This window comes from Nomia melanderi, chromosome 9 (genome assembly GCF_051020985.1).
Source record: "Nomia melanderi isolate GNS246 chromosome 9, iyNomMela1, whole genome shotgun sequence".
In the NCBI taxonomy this organism is placed as follows: Eukaryota; Metazoa; Arthropoda; class Insecta; order Hymenoptera; family Halictidae; genus Nomia; species Nomia melanderi.
The window spans coordinates 2,059,292-2,072,256 of NC_135007.1; the positions used below are offsets into that span (position 1 = coordinate 2,059,292).

Consider the following 12,965-nt stretch of genomic DNA (forward strand, 5'->3'; position numbering starts at 1 on the left):
TATGACCCAGCTTATACTTCTACTAGAATATTATACGAATTTTTTTCCTATCCATTTTTAAGTCAATAACGTGGAATGAGCACAAATTAACAAAACAAACAGTAAAAACAAAAGCATACCTATCAGCATGTAGATCAACATCTGCACTGTAAAATTATATTGTAAAATAAACAAAATGAAGTGAATTATTATCCCAAAATCAAGCGTTGAAGTTCGAAAACACGAAAATCGACATTAATTTCTTACCATACAACCACAACAACGAATCCACGTCTGCCCTTCCTCGATTTAAAAATACGCATTAGCAAAAAAATTCAGCAATTTATATTTTGCCGAAAGAAATATGCATGCAAGGATATATACAGATATCCTAAAAAGAAAATTAAGAGAAAGTGCAGAAAAGATAGGTATTTAAAACACATTTTACAGCTACCAAGATAGTGATCAAACCATAAGTCCTCAAACGTGAAAAACTGGTTGGTTTATAATTGATAAATAGTAACAAAATACCGAGTTCGATAACCAGAATGTGATGAAAATTGTATAGTTAGAATTAGAAGAAAAAAATTGTTTAAATGCCTTACTTATAGAATAGACGCAAATTCTAAAAAATGTGCGCAAAATCGGGACAAATCAGTAATCAATACACTAGGAATTGTGGATAACAGTAACACAAATCGAGGAAACATAAATAATAAAAAAAAGTTCACATGAACATATGTTCCATTTGACTTCGTTCGAAAATTATAAACATTTTTGTGTTTCAGTGATCTGCAACAGCATTCCTTTATAGAAGATATTCGAAATGGCTACGCTTGGTCTGCGTTTATAAACAGTACTCTATATCAGCGCTTCTTATACTTTTTTCATTCATGACCCCTTTTTATCATCCAGATTATTTCGCGACTCCAGGATGAAGGGATTGCAACTAATATTTCTTTAAATTCATGTATCTGAATTAAATGTTTGCGACTCTATCATTTCGCTTTACGATCCCATTTGGAGTCGCGTCCCATAGTTCAAGAAACGCTGCTCTATATTATCCGAATGACTTTCTATCTTGTTGATTTTACATGATTTGTTAATTGAATTTCTGAAGTGAGCATTAGTGTCAAACGCCCACACAAACACATACACACGCTCTCAACCTTTCCATGGTGTACACTTGGGTTACTGTAATGCCGACGGTACGTATTATATTCAAAGTTGAATGAAACAATAAAAAAAGTCACGTATGAGGTTGAACCTTTTAACTACTATACGCCACTGGCTTTCGTGTATATCATCTTTTTGAACAGTATATTACTATTGTAACATAATTCTTTCCCTGTTATCGATAGTTATGCACATTATAGTCTAATCTAACGCAATTGCACAGTGGAAAATTCTGTCAGTCTCAAATCGCAATGATATTACATTTATGATATACAGGTCGCGTCAAACCTTATCGTTTAGTGATATAGTTTCGCAAAGATCGTTGCACAGGAAACATTTCATTTTTCAAATCCACGGTGAAATTACTTTCGAAAAAATTGTAATAATGGACGATATTTAGTGCGATTGTTTGTCTTTATTATACAGGGTGTCACATATGAAAACAATAAAAAAAAGTTTATGTAAATGTATGTCTTATTCTACCTTGCGCCCGTTCATTATATAATTTTAGTTATATTATACACTTTTTTATACAGTTAATTATATAATTTTTGAATATTTTTAATTATAAATCTGCACAACATCGTTTGAATATATTTTAAAGTAATAATACCTTTTTCCCCTCAAAATTTAACGTATTCAAAGAAAATCAATGCTTCTAATAAAAGTACTCACTTGAATGAGTAAAAATCATATAAAACACATAATCCCGATTGAAAAACGTTAAAAGACTATGATTTCACCGCCAAATCTCGGCTGTGATTATTTTTTTCCCTTTTTCCTTCTGTTGGAGGACTTGGCACCATTTCCCATTCGTTTTTGCTATCTATTCAATTTTCGCCAAGTTGGCGAACTCGTTGCCAAGAAAATCCACGAAGCGTTTTGTTATTTTACGAACTTCAACAGTGCAAAGTGAAAAACACGAGCGCATACGTTAAAGGTTACGACAAAATAATTTGATGAGAAGTGTCTTAAACAACGCACAGTGGAGCATTTGCTTGATCTAAGCGGCCAAACTTAAACAGGTTTATATCGACCTTTTATAAGAGGATATGAGAATCTAATATAATAATATACAATAATATGCAATTATATAGCATATAACAAGAAATTTATTAATATAAATTATATATAATTTCATATAACTATATAAAAAAATATATATTTATATATCATATATTACATGATGTAATATGCAATAATATTAAATTTAATACAATTTATGAAGTTGTACGACTATATGAAATATCGTTGATGTATTAGTTATGTTACAATGTGGATATTTACATAAAAATTCATGATAGAAAGGTAATGAACTATTAAAGGCGTAGTACATACTTACTTGAATAATATGATATTGAAGAAAAATTCATACAACATTTCCAAAACGTATGGAAAGTGCTGCGAAGAATTTCAAGAATAAAACCCGTAGTCGAAAAATGCCTAACTTTCGGTATAGCTCAGCACTTTTCGATCACTTCGAGGATACAAAAAATTTTGGGACATTGTTCCTTACATATTCAGCTGTCTCAAATAGCAAAAATTTTTCGGTTTTGGGGTAAAAGTTTTAAAATGGACTCGGCCGTCCAGATCAGGTGAATACCCCACTGTGCGACGATGGAAAATCGAGAAGAAAACAAATGTCGCCGAGATCATAATCGAGAAAGGACTATGAAAGGAAATTTTTACAAACGTTATGACATATCGATTACGATATTATAGTGAAGTAGGTATACCATCTTTCCTTTTGCTACTTATTCTAGAAATGAAAGTATATAAGTATACCGTGCCATTTACGAAAATATGATGATTTTGTAATTTCGGAAGATATGAGAGTCATCAACGAAGTAATTTTAGAATCTAATTGGAAGGTATTATTTTTAATTTGTATGTCGCAAATAACTAGATAAATTAGGAAAACAAATATTAGGTGAATATTAACATTACGCGATACTTCAGTTAATATACGCAGTTAATATCAAATTCCAAAGAAAAAACAAATTTAAGTGACAATCTCTAATTTTAAGACAAAATTAAGACAAAATTAATAAAGACAAAATTAGGTAAATTTGTAATACCGATAAATAGGTTAAAAAATTCATTATTAAAATTACGTTAAAAAATTATATAGTTTTATCAATTATTTGACTCAAATATCAGTCTATTTTCTTGTATATTCATATACAGATACCATAAACACAAATATAAAATACGAATAACTTGAAATTTTGATGTTTAATTTATTCTTACTTCCTTTTTTATGTATATTCTTTCGAAACAAAATTGTAGTATTTTAAAACATCAATATATTATTACTTTATAATTATTATATTATAAATATAAATATATTACCAATTAACTTATATTCGGAGTGTAATCTTATGCATTTCCACTGAAACTTTAACTATAAATCAATTGTAGTAGTGTAATAAAATAAATAAGTACCTATTAAAATTATTTTAGATAAAACTTTAATTCAAATTTTGTAGTCAAGTGTGTGTCTTAGATTTTAACTTTTTATTACGTATGAAAGGCTTCTGCAGAGTGCATACAAAACATTAAAATGATAAACAGACTTTTAAGTAAGTATATATCTAAATTTCTATTCGTGCAATTATTTTATCAAGACATGCTATCTATTGTTTTAATACTTGAAAACAGAGTAAAGATACAAATTCATACAAGCAATAAATGCATTAGGTTTGAATATTAAGAGCTCAACAAAGTTTATTCAATAACTCAACTAATGATGAAATTAATTTGAATTGAATAAACTCTGTAATATCATCCTAATTCCTATTCTGTATTAGTGTAAAACAGGTGTGTCCTGCATCAATGATGGAACACATCATGTATGATAGTTTTTTTATCTCCTGACACGTTTACTCAATGTTACAGATAATAAAGAAATTGCCTTATGCTGTTATATCCTACTGTGTCATGTATCTATAAGCTGAAAAGGGTTATTCATTTATTATTTAAGAATTCGTTTCTCTAATTTCATTCAATATTGATAAAGTTTTTTTTATGCAAGTATTTGTATGTACATTCAAAGTCACATAAAATATTGATATATTAATACATTTACAATGTGTCCTTATACAGGTAACAAAGAGATACATATTTAAAAAAAAAAATATGACAATATACAATAAAAGTTACATGCTACATAGAGACTAGTTCTGGATTTGGTAAAATATAATTTTAAATAGTAAATGATGAATAACCTATGTTATTTTAAACTATGAATATAGTTTTTACTTTTTGTAGACAGTAGTTACACATATCAATCATAGATTTAATAAATTTATTTCTGCAAACAGTTTATTTGATAGAAGAATAAAAGATCAGTATGACAATTTATTGGCATATCTGTTTCATTATATTTTATAAAACCAGATACAGTATAAATTCACATGTACATTTAAATAAATATACTGACTTTAATGATGATAAATATGTTAATTTCACAACATGAATATTATCCCTACAATCGAAACTGCTTACATATAGTAACACAAGTATATAACTGTTACATTAAATAAATATATTTTAAAATCTTGTATACGTGTATGTTTATTAAAATTTTGTAATAAAATCCAATTAATTAATTAGTATTGAGCATGACACCATGTTACTGTTTATGCATGAAATAGCATAAGTAGCTAAATACTAAAGAAATAGCTAAATGTCATATGTTATAAATAATCACACTTTATATCACCAATGCTTTTTTATTAGATATTATTTTATATAGAATTGTACATGAAACTATAAACACTTTGCCATGTTATAGAAATCTAAATAACAATTTGACATGAGATAATATTCATTATAAAGAAGAACATCCAGGCCATGGATCTTCTCTGTTTGTTCTCATGAGAAATTTAATTTTCCTGCTCATATCCTCATTGTAAATCGCTTTACATTTTTCATAATTAACCCTCCGCCTTGTTTGTGTGGGTTTCTCATAGTACCTAGTGCGTCTGAATTGCTGAAAGAAGCCCTCCTTCGCCATTATATAATTTAATCTTCTACAAGCCTGCTCAACATCTTTATTTAATACCATAACAGTTCTAGAAATGAATTGAGCATGTTTTGGTATAACCATCTGAAAACAAAATTTATTTATCAAAACAGTCTTTTCATTAGAGTTTATATTTCGTGTTATATGTTTGTTTCATTCCTTGTAAACTAAAAAATGATATTACGCCTTTTTAATAATATATAATATTAATAAATACATATAGACAGTAAATATTTATTATTATCGATGAAAGCTCAACAAACATAGAGTTTTATATTAAATGTATTTAAATATATTTATATTTTATACACAGATAATTATAGCAATATGGAGATAACAAAACGTAATATAATACACGATAACATATGATATCTAAAAATTTCTTTAGGGCAAAAGTAGTCATACAACGATAATCATTAGTATTTATTTATGATTGATATTTCATGAGTTAATCTCTTTTTATAACTAATTTTGGAAGTTTCTTTATTGTAGATAACATTCAATTTTATAATTACTACATCAGTTTCAAATGTATTAATCTAAATTCACTCATTAAACTGTCTATTTTGATCAAAATGTATTAGTTACATCGTGCCTCTTATGTGTATCAAAGAAGATACTACCATACGAATACATAACCCAACAAAATATTATACATTGGCGTGTAAATTACATATTAGAATCTTACTTTTCCATATATGTAATGACATTTAATAATGTAAATATTGGTCCCTTTGCCTTTTGCTGAATATGTTACTTAAAATAAAATTCATAGTAAGAAGTAGTTGGAATTAATTCATATTTTTTAAATGTTTTGTTTAATCCAGAAATATATTAGACTCAAATAAATATAAATCATAATCGAATTTTCAACGATGTATAAGTTGAATATACAAACTAATTGTTTCAATAATTATTATACGTACATTTACATATTCCATAGTATGATTCATATTTACTAGATTTGTAGGTTAGGTATATTTAAAAAATATGAAATACACACAAATATATCAATTTGCCAATCAAATTAGTACAAATATTAATCATGTATAAATAATAAAATGTACCTTGTCTTGTAGATAAGTGTAAATAATTTCTTAAATTACAATCAACAATTAAAGCGCCACACTGCTAACTGTACCAAACCTAAGAACTCCATGCAAACACGTTTCGATAAATAGAATCGATCAATCTTTTCTATCGATTCCTTGACATGTTACATACTTTTAAAAATAAGTTTATTTTGTTTTTTATCCGTTTTTATGTATATATAATAATAAAAAACGAATGATATATGAGCTAGTATAAGACGTTTAATATTTTTTTCATTATTCTGATTTCATTCATAGATTAGATATTATTCCCTATCTATCTATTTATATGTATCTACATTTTTAAAAATGAAATAGGTAAGAAATAATTGAAAACATACCTACAATTATTTATTGTATTTACTTGCTGTAATTGACAAAAATTATTTCCTTGTAATTTGGGAATAACTACAGTTAAATTGTATATGACCCAAAAAGAGCATATTCAACAACGTAATCACGATAAAATATAGCACCAGACAGGAAAGGATCTAAACATATAAACAGATTAGTGAAGTACATAAACCAATTATTTACCAATTATCGACGATTTATTTACATTTAAATACGAATGAGAATTTAAGATTAAAAGGTTTTTCTGCTTGGTAAGATTAAAATTATTCTTTTACATGTTTTAAATACGTATAATGATTATGTAAAGCATATTTGCAAAACATTATTGGGAGTATAGAAAGAAGCCAAAAAAAGTATTAATCAAAAAAGCTATTGAAGTAATTGATTTTGATTTTTGACATTGACGAATATTTCTTAGAATATTGTACCTAATCAATGTGAAATCGGGTGCAGCCAAACAACGGAGAAAACATTGGCTTCTCAATTAATGTTTATGTTTTAGCTTATATTCTCTACGTGTTTTAACAACACGGTTTTGCAGTAATTACTATATATGTTTTTCTTAGTTATTTTTAATAATCTTCGTAAGAATGAGGAAAATTATGTTATTTTAGAAATTTCCTGTTCTTATTAAAACAACGAAATAGAAAAACCTCTTATTATAATTGATAACAACAACGATATTGACATATTATATATTAATTAATAACGAAAAAATTACTTCTCTGTCTTTCAAGTTATACCGAAATCCCCAACGACATATACAAAGCCATATTGAAAAGGAGATCAGAAGCAGTACGACTGAAAACGGTGTGGCAAATATATGTATACGAAGCATTTGACTTTAAGAATATTACAAGCCACGTTTAACTTTTCTATAATTCCACTTTTTTGAATTTCCACTAATTTCCTCATTGCGTAACTGTATATATTAGATTCGTTACATTTCAAATACTTTGAAGTTTTAGTTAAATGTTCACCTTTCGTTTTAGAGGTGAACCGCTTCAAAATTTCGGTTATGCGTCGAATATTTCCTCGCAGATTATCATCAATTACTGTCATAAAAAATCATTTATTATCTACTATTGTCCATTCCGAATGTTAAATTACAGTTTTTGTTAATTTTTTTTTGTTCTTCCACGACTATCGAGACAAAAATTTTATACATATTTATTAACCTGAAAATTAAAACAGAGAACAACTGATTATTATATTACTTCCCTGTCATTTACAAATGCCAATCAAGTTAAATTGTAGAAAACTTTATACAATAAATTTGTGAAATATTCATACAATTTACTATAAAGAAGCAAATTACTTATATCTAATATGACGCATACATTTTAGAATAGAGCCATATCGAAAGTTTACTGTATCAGATCCAATAACTATTTACACACTTCATTGCGAGTTTCTCATGTGTATTTATAATTATTTTTTTTAGTTAACTTAGACGTCGAGTGTCCAGAGATATCGACTATATCTGTGTATTATCCATTAACATATTTGAATGCGCAATCAGTAATTTCGTTGGTGAAATTATGGAACGGAAAGCAAACAGAAAGTTTTCAGATATTAGATAATTTTAAATATCAAATTATCAAATATTTATATTTGGCTTGAAATTGTTACCATAAGTCTGACTCATCATAATATCGGAAGGAGTTAACGACAATATGCTACGACTAATTGTAATTACAATTGCAACGACACATCTCAGATGCACGCAGAAAAATAGGACACACGGTCATCATACGCGATACATTTGTAATAGCTTAAATAAAGATCTTATGAAATTACACCTAGTTAAGTCATGTATTAATATTCAATATGTCAAAACTACATGTAATTCGCTACATATACATTTAAAGAAACTCACACAAGGTAGTAGAACTTAAAAAATGTTAGCTGGATATAAAATCTTGTAAAATATTTTCACATAAACTTCGTGCTCTAGTAGCAAAAATTGGTTCTCCTCAGATTTTCTATTCCGAGGTGCTTATATACTTTGATCACGTATTGTTAATAAATTTTTTTTAATATTCGAACAGTTCTGGTGACTGCAACAGTTGGATGAATTTTAAAAATTTTCAAAACATATTGAAATGTATGGGACTTGACATAGAAACTTCAGCAAGTTATTAAAATATTGTATAAACTCCGAAGGTAACTATGAAATACTTTAATCCACTTGGATTTAGGAAAGGTTTCTAACTACATAAATACTTCTGCCTTCATATTACACAGCAATATAATTTTAACTGAGTTTATCAACTTTAAGAAAAAGTAGAAATTAGTCTAAGAACCATGTTCACATTTTTGGTCGATACAATTACCATTAGTCGATAGAATTACCATTTATACATATACTTACCCACTGTTGAGAGCCGTTTACGTGATTAAATTTTTCAGAGTCGCTGTATAACACATGAATTTAATATCATAGACGAGGTATAGGATAGCATAACAAACAATGTGAAATTTTGTTACACGATCTCTTACCACTTTTGTGTGACGTCCTGTCATATCGACTTAGGCTAGTATTGCATGGCATTCCTATAAGTGATAGGAATTAGAAAAAAGATCAATATCTTTTCAATAGCTTTTCAATAAAAGCAGATTCAGGATATACACAGACGTTTATAGGAATTTTTGTGTAAGCTTCGGGGGTCTCAAACCCCGTACCATTTCAATGCCACACTCGACGTTACCAATAATGAAAAAATATAGGCTTGTTAGTAGGAGTCAGATTATCTATATACTTAATTTTTGCTACGATTGTATCATAAGATTTGGCGGCAATAAATATATAAGACGCGTATAATACAGCTGTAAAATTTCTATAAGACATCATTTTGCTTAATTATACAGTAGTAGAAAATTCTTCAATAAATTATATACCAACAGTTTTTATTTTAATAATTGAAATTTTGACAAATAAAAATGAAGTTCAATATATATTTTTATTTAAACTATAGTATTCGTATCAAATTTGGTCGGCCTGAACGGTATTTATTTTTTACAGTTCCTTCAGATTTCCATTTTTTTTATAATACCATGTATTTTTTATAATATAATGTAGATCTATTTATATTTAATAATTTACTTATTTCACCATACGTCTTTTCTTCTTTACGCCACTTGACAATTAATTTTCTCTGATTCTCTGGAATTTTAGATGTTTTAAGACACATGAGCAATATCGCAATATTTCACCATAAATGCTAGACTGACTGACAAATGTATATACGATGACGACTAATGTTTCAATGTTTACATTCAGTGCTCGGAAAACTGTGTTTTCATTGATTCTTGGCACTCATTTCTGTGTGTTCAAATACTTTTGTGGCTTCAGCAATCGTTATATTTATAAGAAATAATTCGTAACTATTATATATATGTTCCGATTTTCTTGGAACTTTACTTATATCATGTAAAGAGTCATAAAACCTTACAATGTTTATAATATTTAGGTATAAGACTTGTATAATATATTTATTATAATTAATAAAGTATTTCATAGTAAGTGTTAAAATACTTTCGTGAGCTACTGTACATATTCAAACAAAAATCAGAATAACAAAAATTATATTAATAAATGATGGTTAGAACTATAAATATGTATATTTTAGTAATATTGCAAGAATACAGCTAAATCAATTTCAACTTTAAAATACAGGGAAAAATCTCTAGCTATTATAAGTTCATGACTGCACCCCCCCTTTTAATTAAATTTTTTAATTTTTAAAACTGTAAATTTGAATAATTAAAGACATTTTCAACGGAAATCCATCTCTGTTTCACTGTCGATATAGGCATATTCGGTATTTTCATCGCTACTTTCAGTACTGTATATTATCTTCTTTTCCTTTTCCGAAGTATTCTCGTTTTCGCTATCTGTGTCTTTCTCGTTTAATTTCCTATAAATTAAATAAAGCAAATTATTGTACCATATTGTATAAAGTGGCACAATAAAGTAAGAAAAATATAAGCTGTGCTATAACGAAGGTGTCAAATAGATTCATTAAGCAATACATGCGCAAAAATATGTTTATGAAATATTAGATAAACGCTCAAATAACGTAGAATTGTAACTAAGATTATTAGGATTTTGGAATTATAATTTTTCTAATATGTATTCCTGTAGCTAGAATGTATTTTGACCTTTTCCATAAATTTCGTATATGAATAAACAGAGAGATTAGAATACTTTATATTTATATTTTCTATTAATATCTCCGATCATCAATATAAAGTGAAAGTCGTCAATTGGAATTTCCTATCAACAATTTTTAATTGAAAGAAACTGAAAAGAAACAAGATCTGCTAAATAGTCCTACTAATTAATAGGCATAAGTGGCATATCTCGTTTTTTTTGTCGTTCTTCTGCCTCTTTGTTATCATCACGTTCACACATTTTATAGTTGTCATGGATTTACTTCAGATTTTAAAACTGATAGTAACATAATAAGTTAAATCATATTCGTACTTGTATCTATTATGAAAATAATCCCGTATTTTATGAAATATTGTGGCACATATCAGTGTTAGTAAAGTTCCTAATAATCCAAGTAAAACTGCCAGGAGAATGATGTCAATTTGTATCCATGGATCACTTTCATCATACGGTTTGGGTACAAGAGTTACTGGAACACTGTAATTGTAAAAAAATTGTTCATTATTATTTTGTAATTATATTGAAATAATTTCATTATGCTTGTTATGACATTAAGTAGTACTGTTCAGGAACTTAGACTTTCGAAAAAGATTAACACATTCTGATCAGGATACGAGAATTCTCGAATGTGTGCATTAAGATACTAAATTACATATTACGTTATATATTAATTACAAAATAATTATTGTAATATTTTTATGCTATTAAAATATTCCGTTTTCTAGGAAAGTTTTAGCAAACATTGCCCGATGTAAATGTGTTAAAAGCGATGCGTGTCAGCTACGGAGAACGAAGACGAAAAAGTTTCCACTACTACTTAACACGTTGAACTTTCTGAGTGTCTCAAATTTACGGAAGAAATATTATATTCATCTAGAATTGTACTTTTGACTAGCAGCATAGGACAGTGGAAATAAAAATGATAAATATATCAGGAAAATTATCAACGTGCTAGGTTAAAGAGAAAATATTTTGTTTCTTATATCAGTAATAATTTGTATTCATAAGTTTTATATTATTGAATAATTTTAAAACTTGTGAAACTTAATATTATCCTCGTAGATCATGCGTACTTACAACAATAATAAATAGATTTTGTTTCTATCACAGTTTTTAATATTTACAAATGAATAGGAAATTAAACTGCATTTTGTACACGATGTTCGATATTTTAGAGAAAACCATTAAAAACTTTTAATTCTCAGTATTGTAAGCTTTTGTATTATTGTTATTTTATCGGAAAATCAGAAACATGTTCTGTTTTTAAAAAGACTAATTTCGACTGTAGAAACATAAGTTAAATTGCAAGTATAAATATGATACGTAACAAAAGTCAGTGTTCATTCTCCCTGTTCAATTAATTAACACATTACAGTCGAGGAAAAATATTTACTCACGCAAATTCTCTTTCCTCTTTAGCGAGTTCAGTGAACGAATTCTCAACAGCTCTACTGAGATCTTTCCCTAATTGTGTGAATGCAGATTTACCCAACCAATCAGCTAACTCATTACGATTTATTTGACGCAACCTGTGTGCTAAAGATTCGTGCGTTTTCCCCTTGCCTTCAGCAGGAGAGCTGTTCCAATGGATCAGGTGTCGAATACAAGGTATGTCGTCGTCTACATTGCGCTCTTATAAAATTACGAATACTTTTTATATTTTAAAACTACTATCACGTTCTAGAAATAGCAATTTTTTAATTATAAGGAAAATAATTATAATGATTATATAGAAATCACACAGATGATTTTATATAAAAGTCGTTCCACTTCGGCGACGCAAGATTTCTTATCAACTTACCAGCTTCTGCTAGATTATTTGGTAATTCATAGGCAGTATAATGGAGAGCAGCAATTAATCGTCGACACTCGAAAGGGTTGAGACGTGAAGCCAAGTACTCCAATTCATTGATGTTAACATCGATTGTACTGAGAATTTTGTGCTGTGATAGAATTACAATAAAGCATAGACAACACGTTATTAAAAACATTTCCGTTATCGAAGGTTAATAAAATGATACCACTTCACGTCTTTGAAAAAACAACTGACATTTGTATAGCTATTCAGTAGGATAGTAACTTCTATAGAAATAATAACAATTATTTATAAGATAATAAGTAATTGTCAGTATTAATATGTTCTTAATTGTTATTGTAGTAA

The 12,965-nt window shown here is 27.8% G+C and overlaps 2 protein-coding genes across 2 annotated transcripts; both read right to left on the reverse strand.

Annotated features, from left to right (window-relative positions):
- Positions 1-4,869: 4,869 nt before the first annotated feature.
- On the reverse strand, positions 4,870-6,409 carry mRpS21 (mitochondrial ribosomal protein S21). Its single transcript, XM_031986453.1, has 2 exons — positions 6,250-6,409; positions 4,870-5,266 (listed from the first exon to the last, which is right to left on the reverse strand). Exon 2 carries the CDS (start codon positions 5,264-5,266, stop codon positions 4,988-4,990), a length of 279 nt encoding a protein of 92 aa, XP_031842313.1. The 5' UTR covers positions 6,250-6,409; the 3' UTR covers positions 4,870-4,987.
- A 3,175-nt stretch (positions 6,410-9,584) lies between these two features.
- Positions 9,585-12,804, reverse strand: LOC143174871 (uncharacterized). Its single transcript, XM_076370536.1, has 4 exons — positions 12,606-12,804; positions 12,202-12,436; positions 11,117-11,281; positions 9,585-10,547 (listed from the first exon to the last, which is right to left on the reverse strand). Exons 1-4 carry the CDS (start codon positions 12,793-12,795, stop codon positions 10,406-10,408), a joined length of 732 nt encoding a protein of 243 aa, XP_076226651.1. The 5' UTR covers positions 12,796-12,804; the 3' UTR covers positions 9,585-10,405.
- Between the last annotated feature and the right edge of the window lie 161 nt (positions 12,805-12,965).

Bases quoted from the DNA above. Each gene is read 5' to 3' on its own strand.
- mRpS21 (XM_031986453.1), bottom strand. From the start codon at position 5,266: ATGGTTATACCAAAACATGCTCAATTCATTTCTAGAACTGTTATGGTA.
- LOC143174871 (XM_076370536.1), bottom strand. From the start codon at position 12,795: ATGTTTTTAATAACGTGTTGTCTATGCTTTATTGTAATTCTATCACAG. The intron at 12,437-12,605 runs GTAAGTTGATAA...TAATTTTATAAG, and splicing joins AAATAATCTAGCAGAAGCTG to AGCGCAATGTAGACGACGAC. The intron at 11,282-12,201 runs GTGAGTAAATAT...TTACAATTACAG, and splicing joins AAAGAGGAAAGAGAATTTGC to TGTTCCAGTAACTCTTGTAC.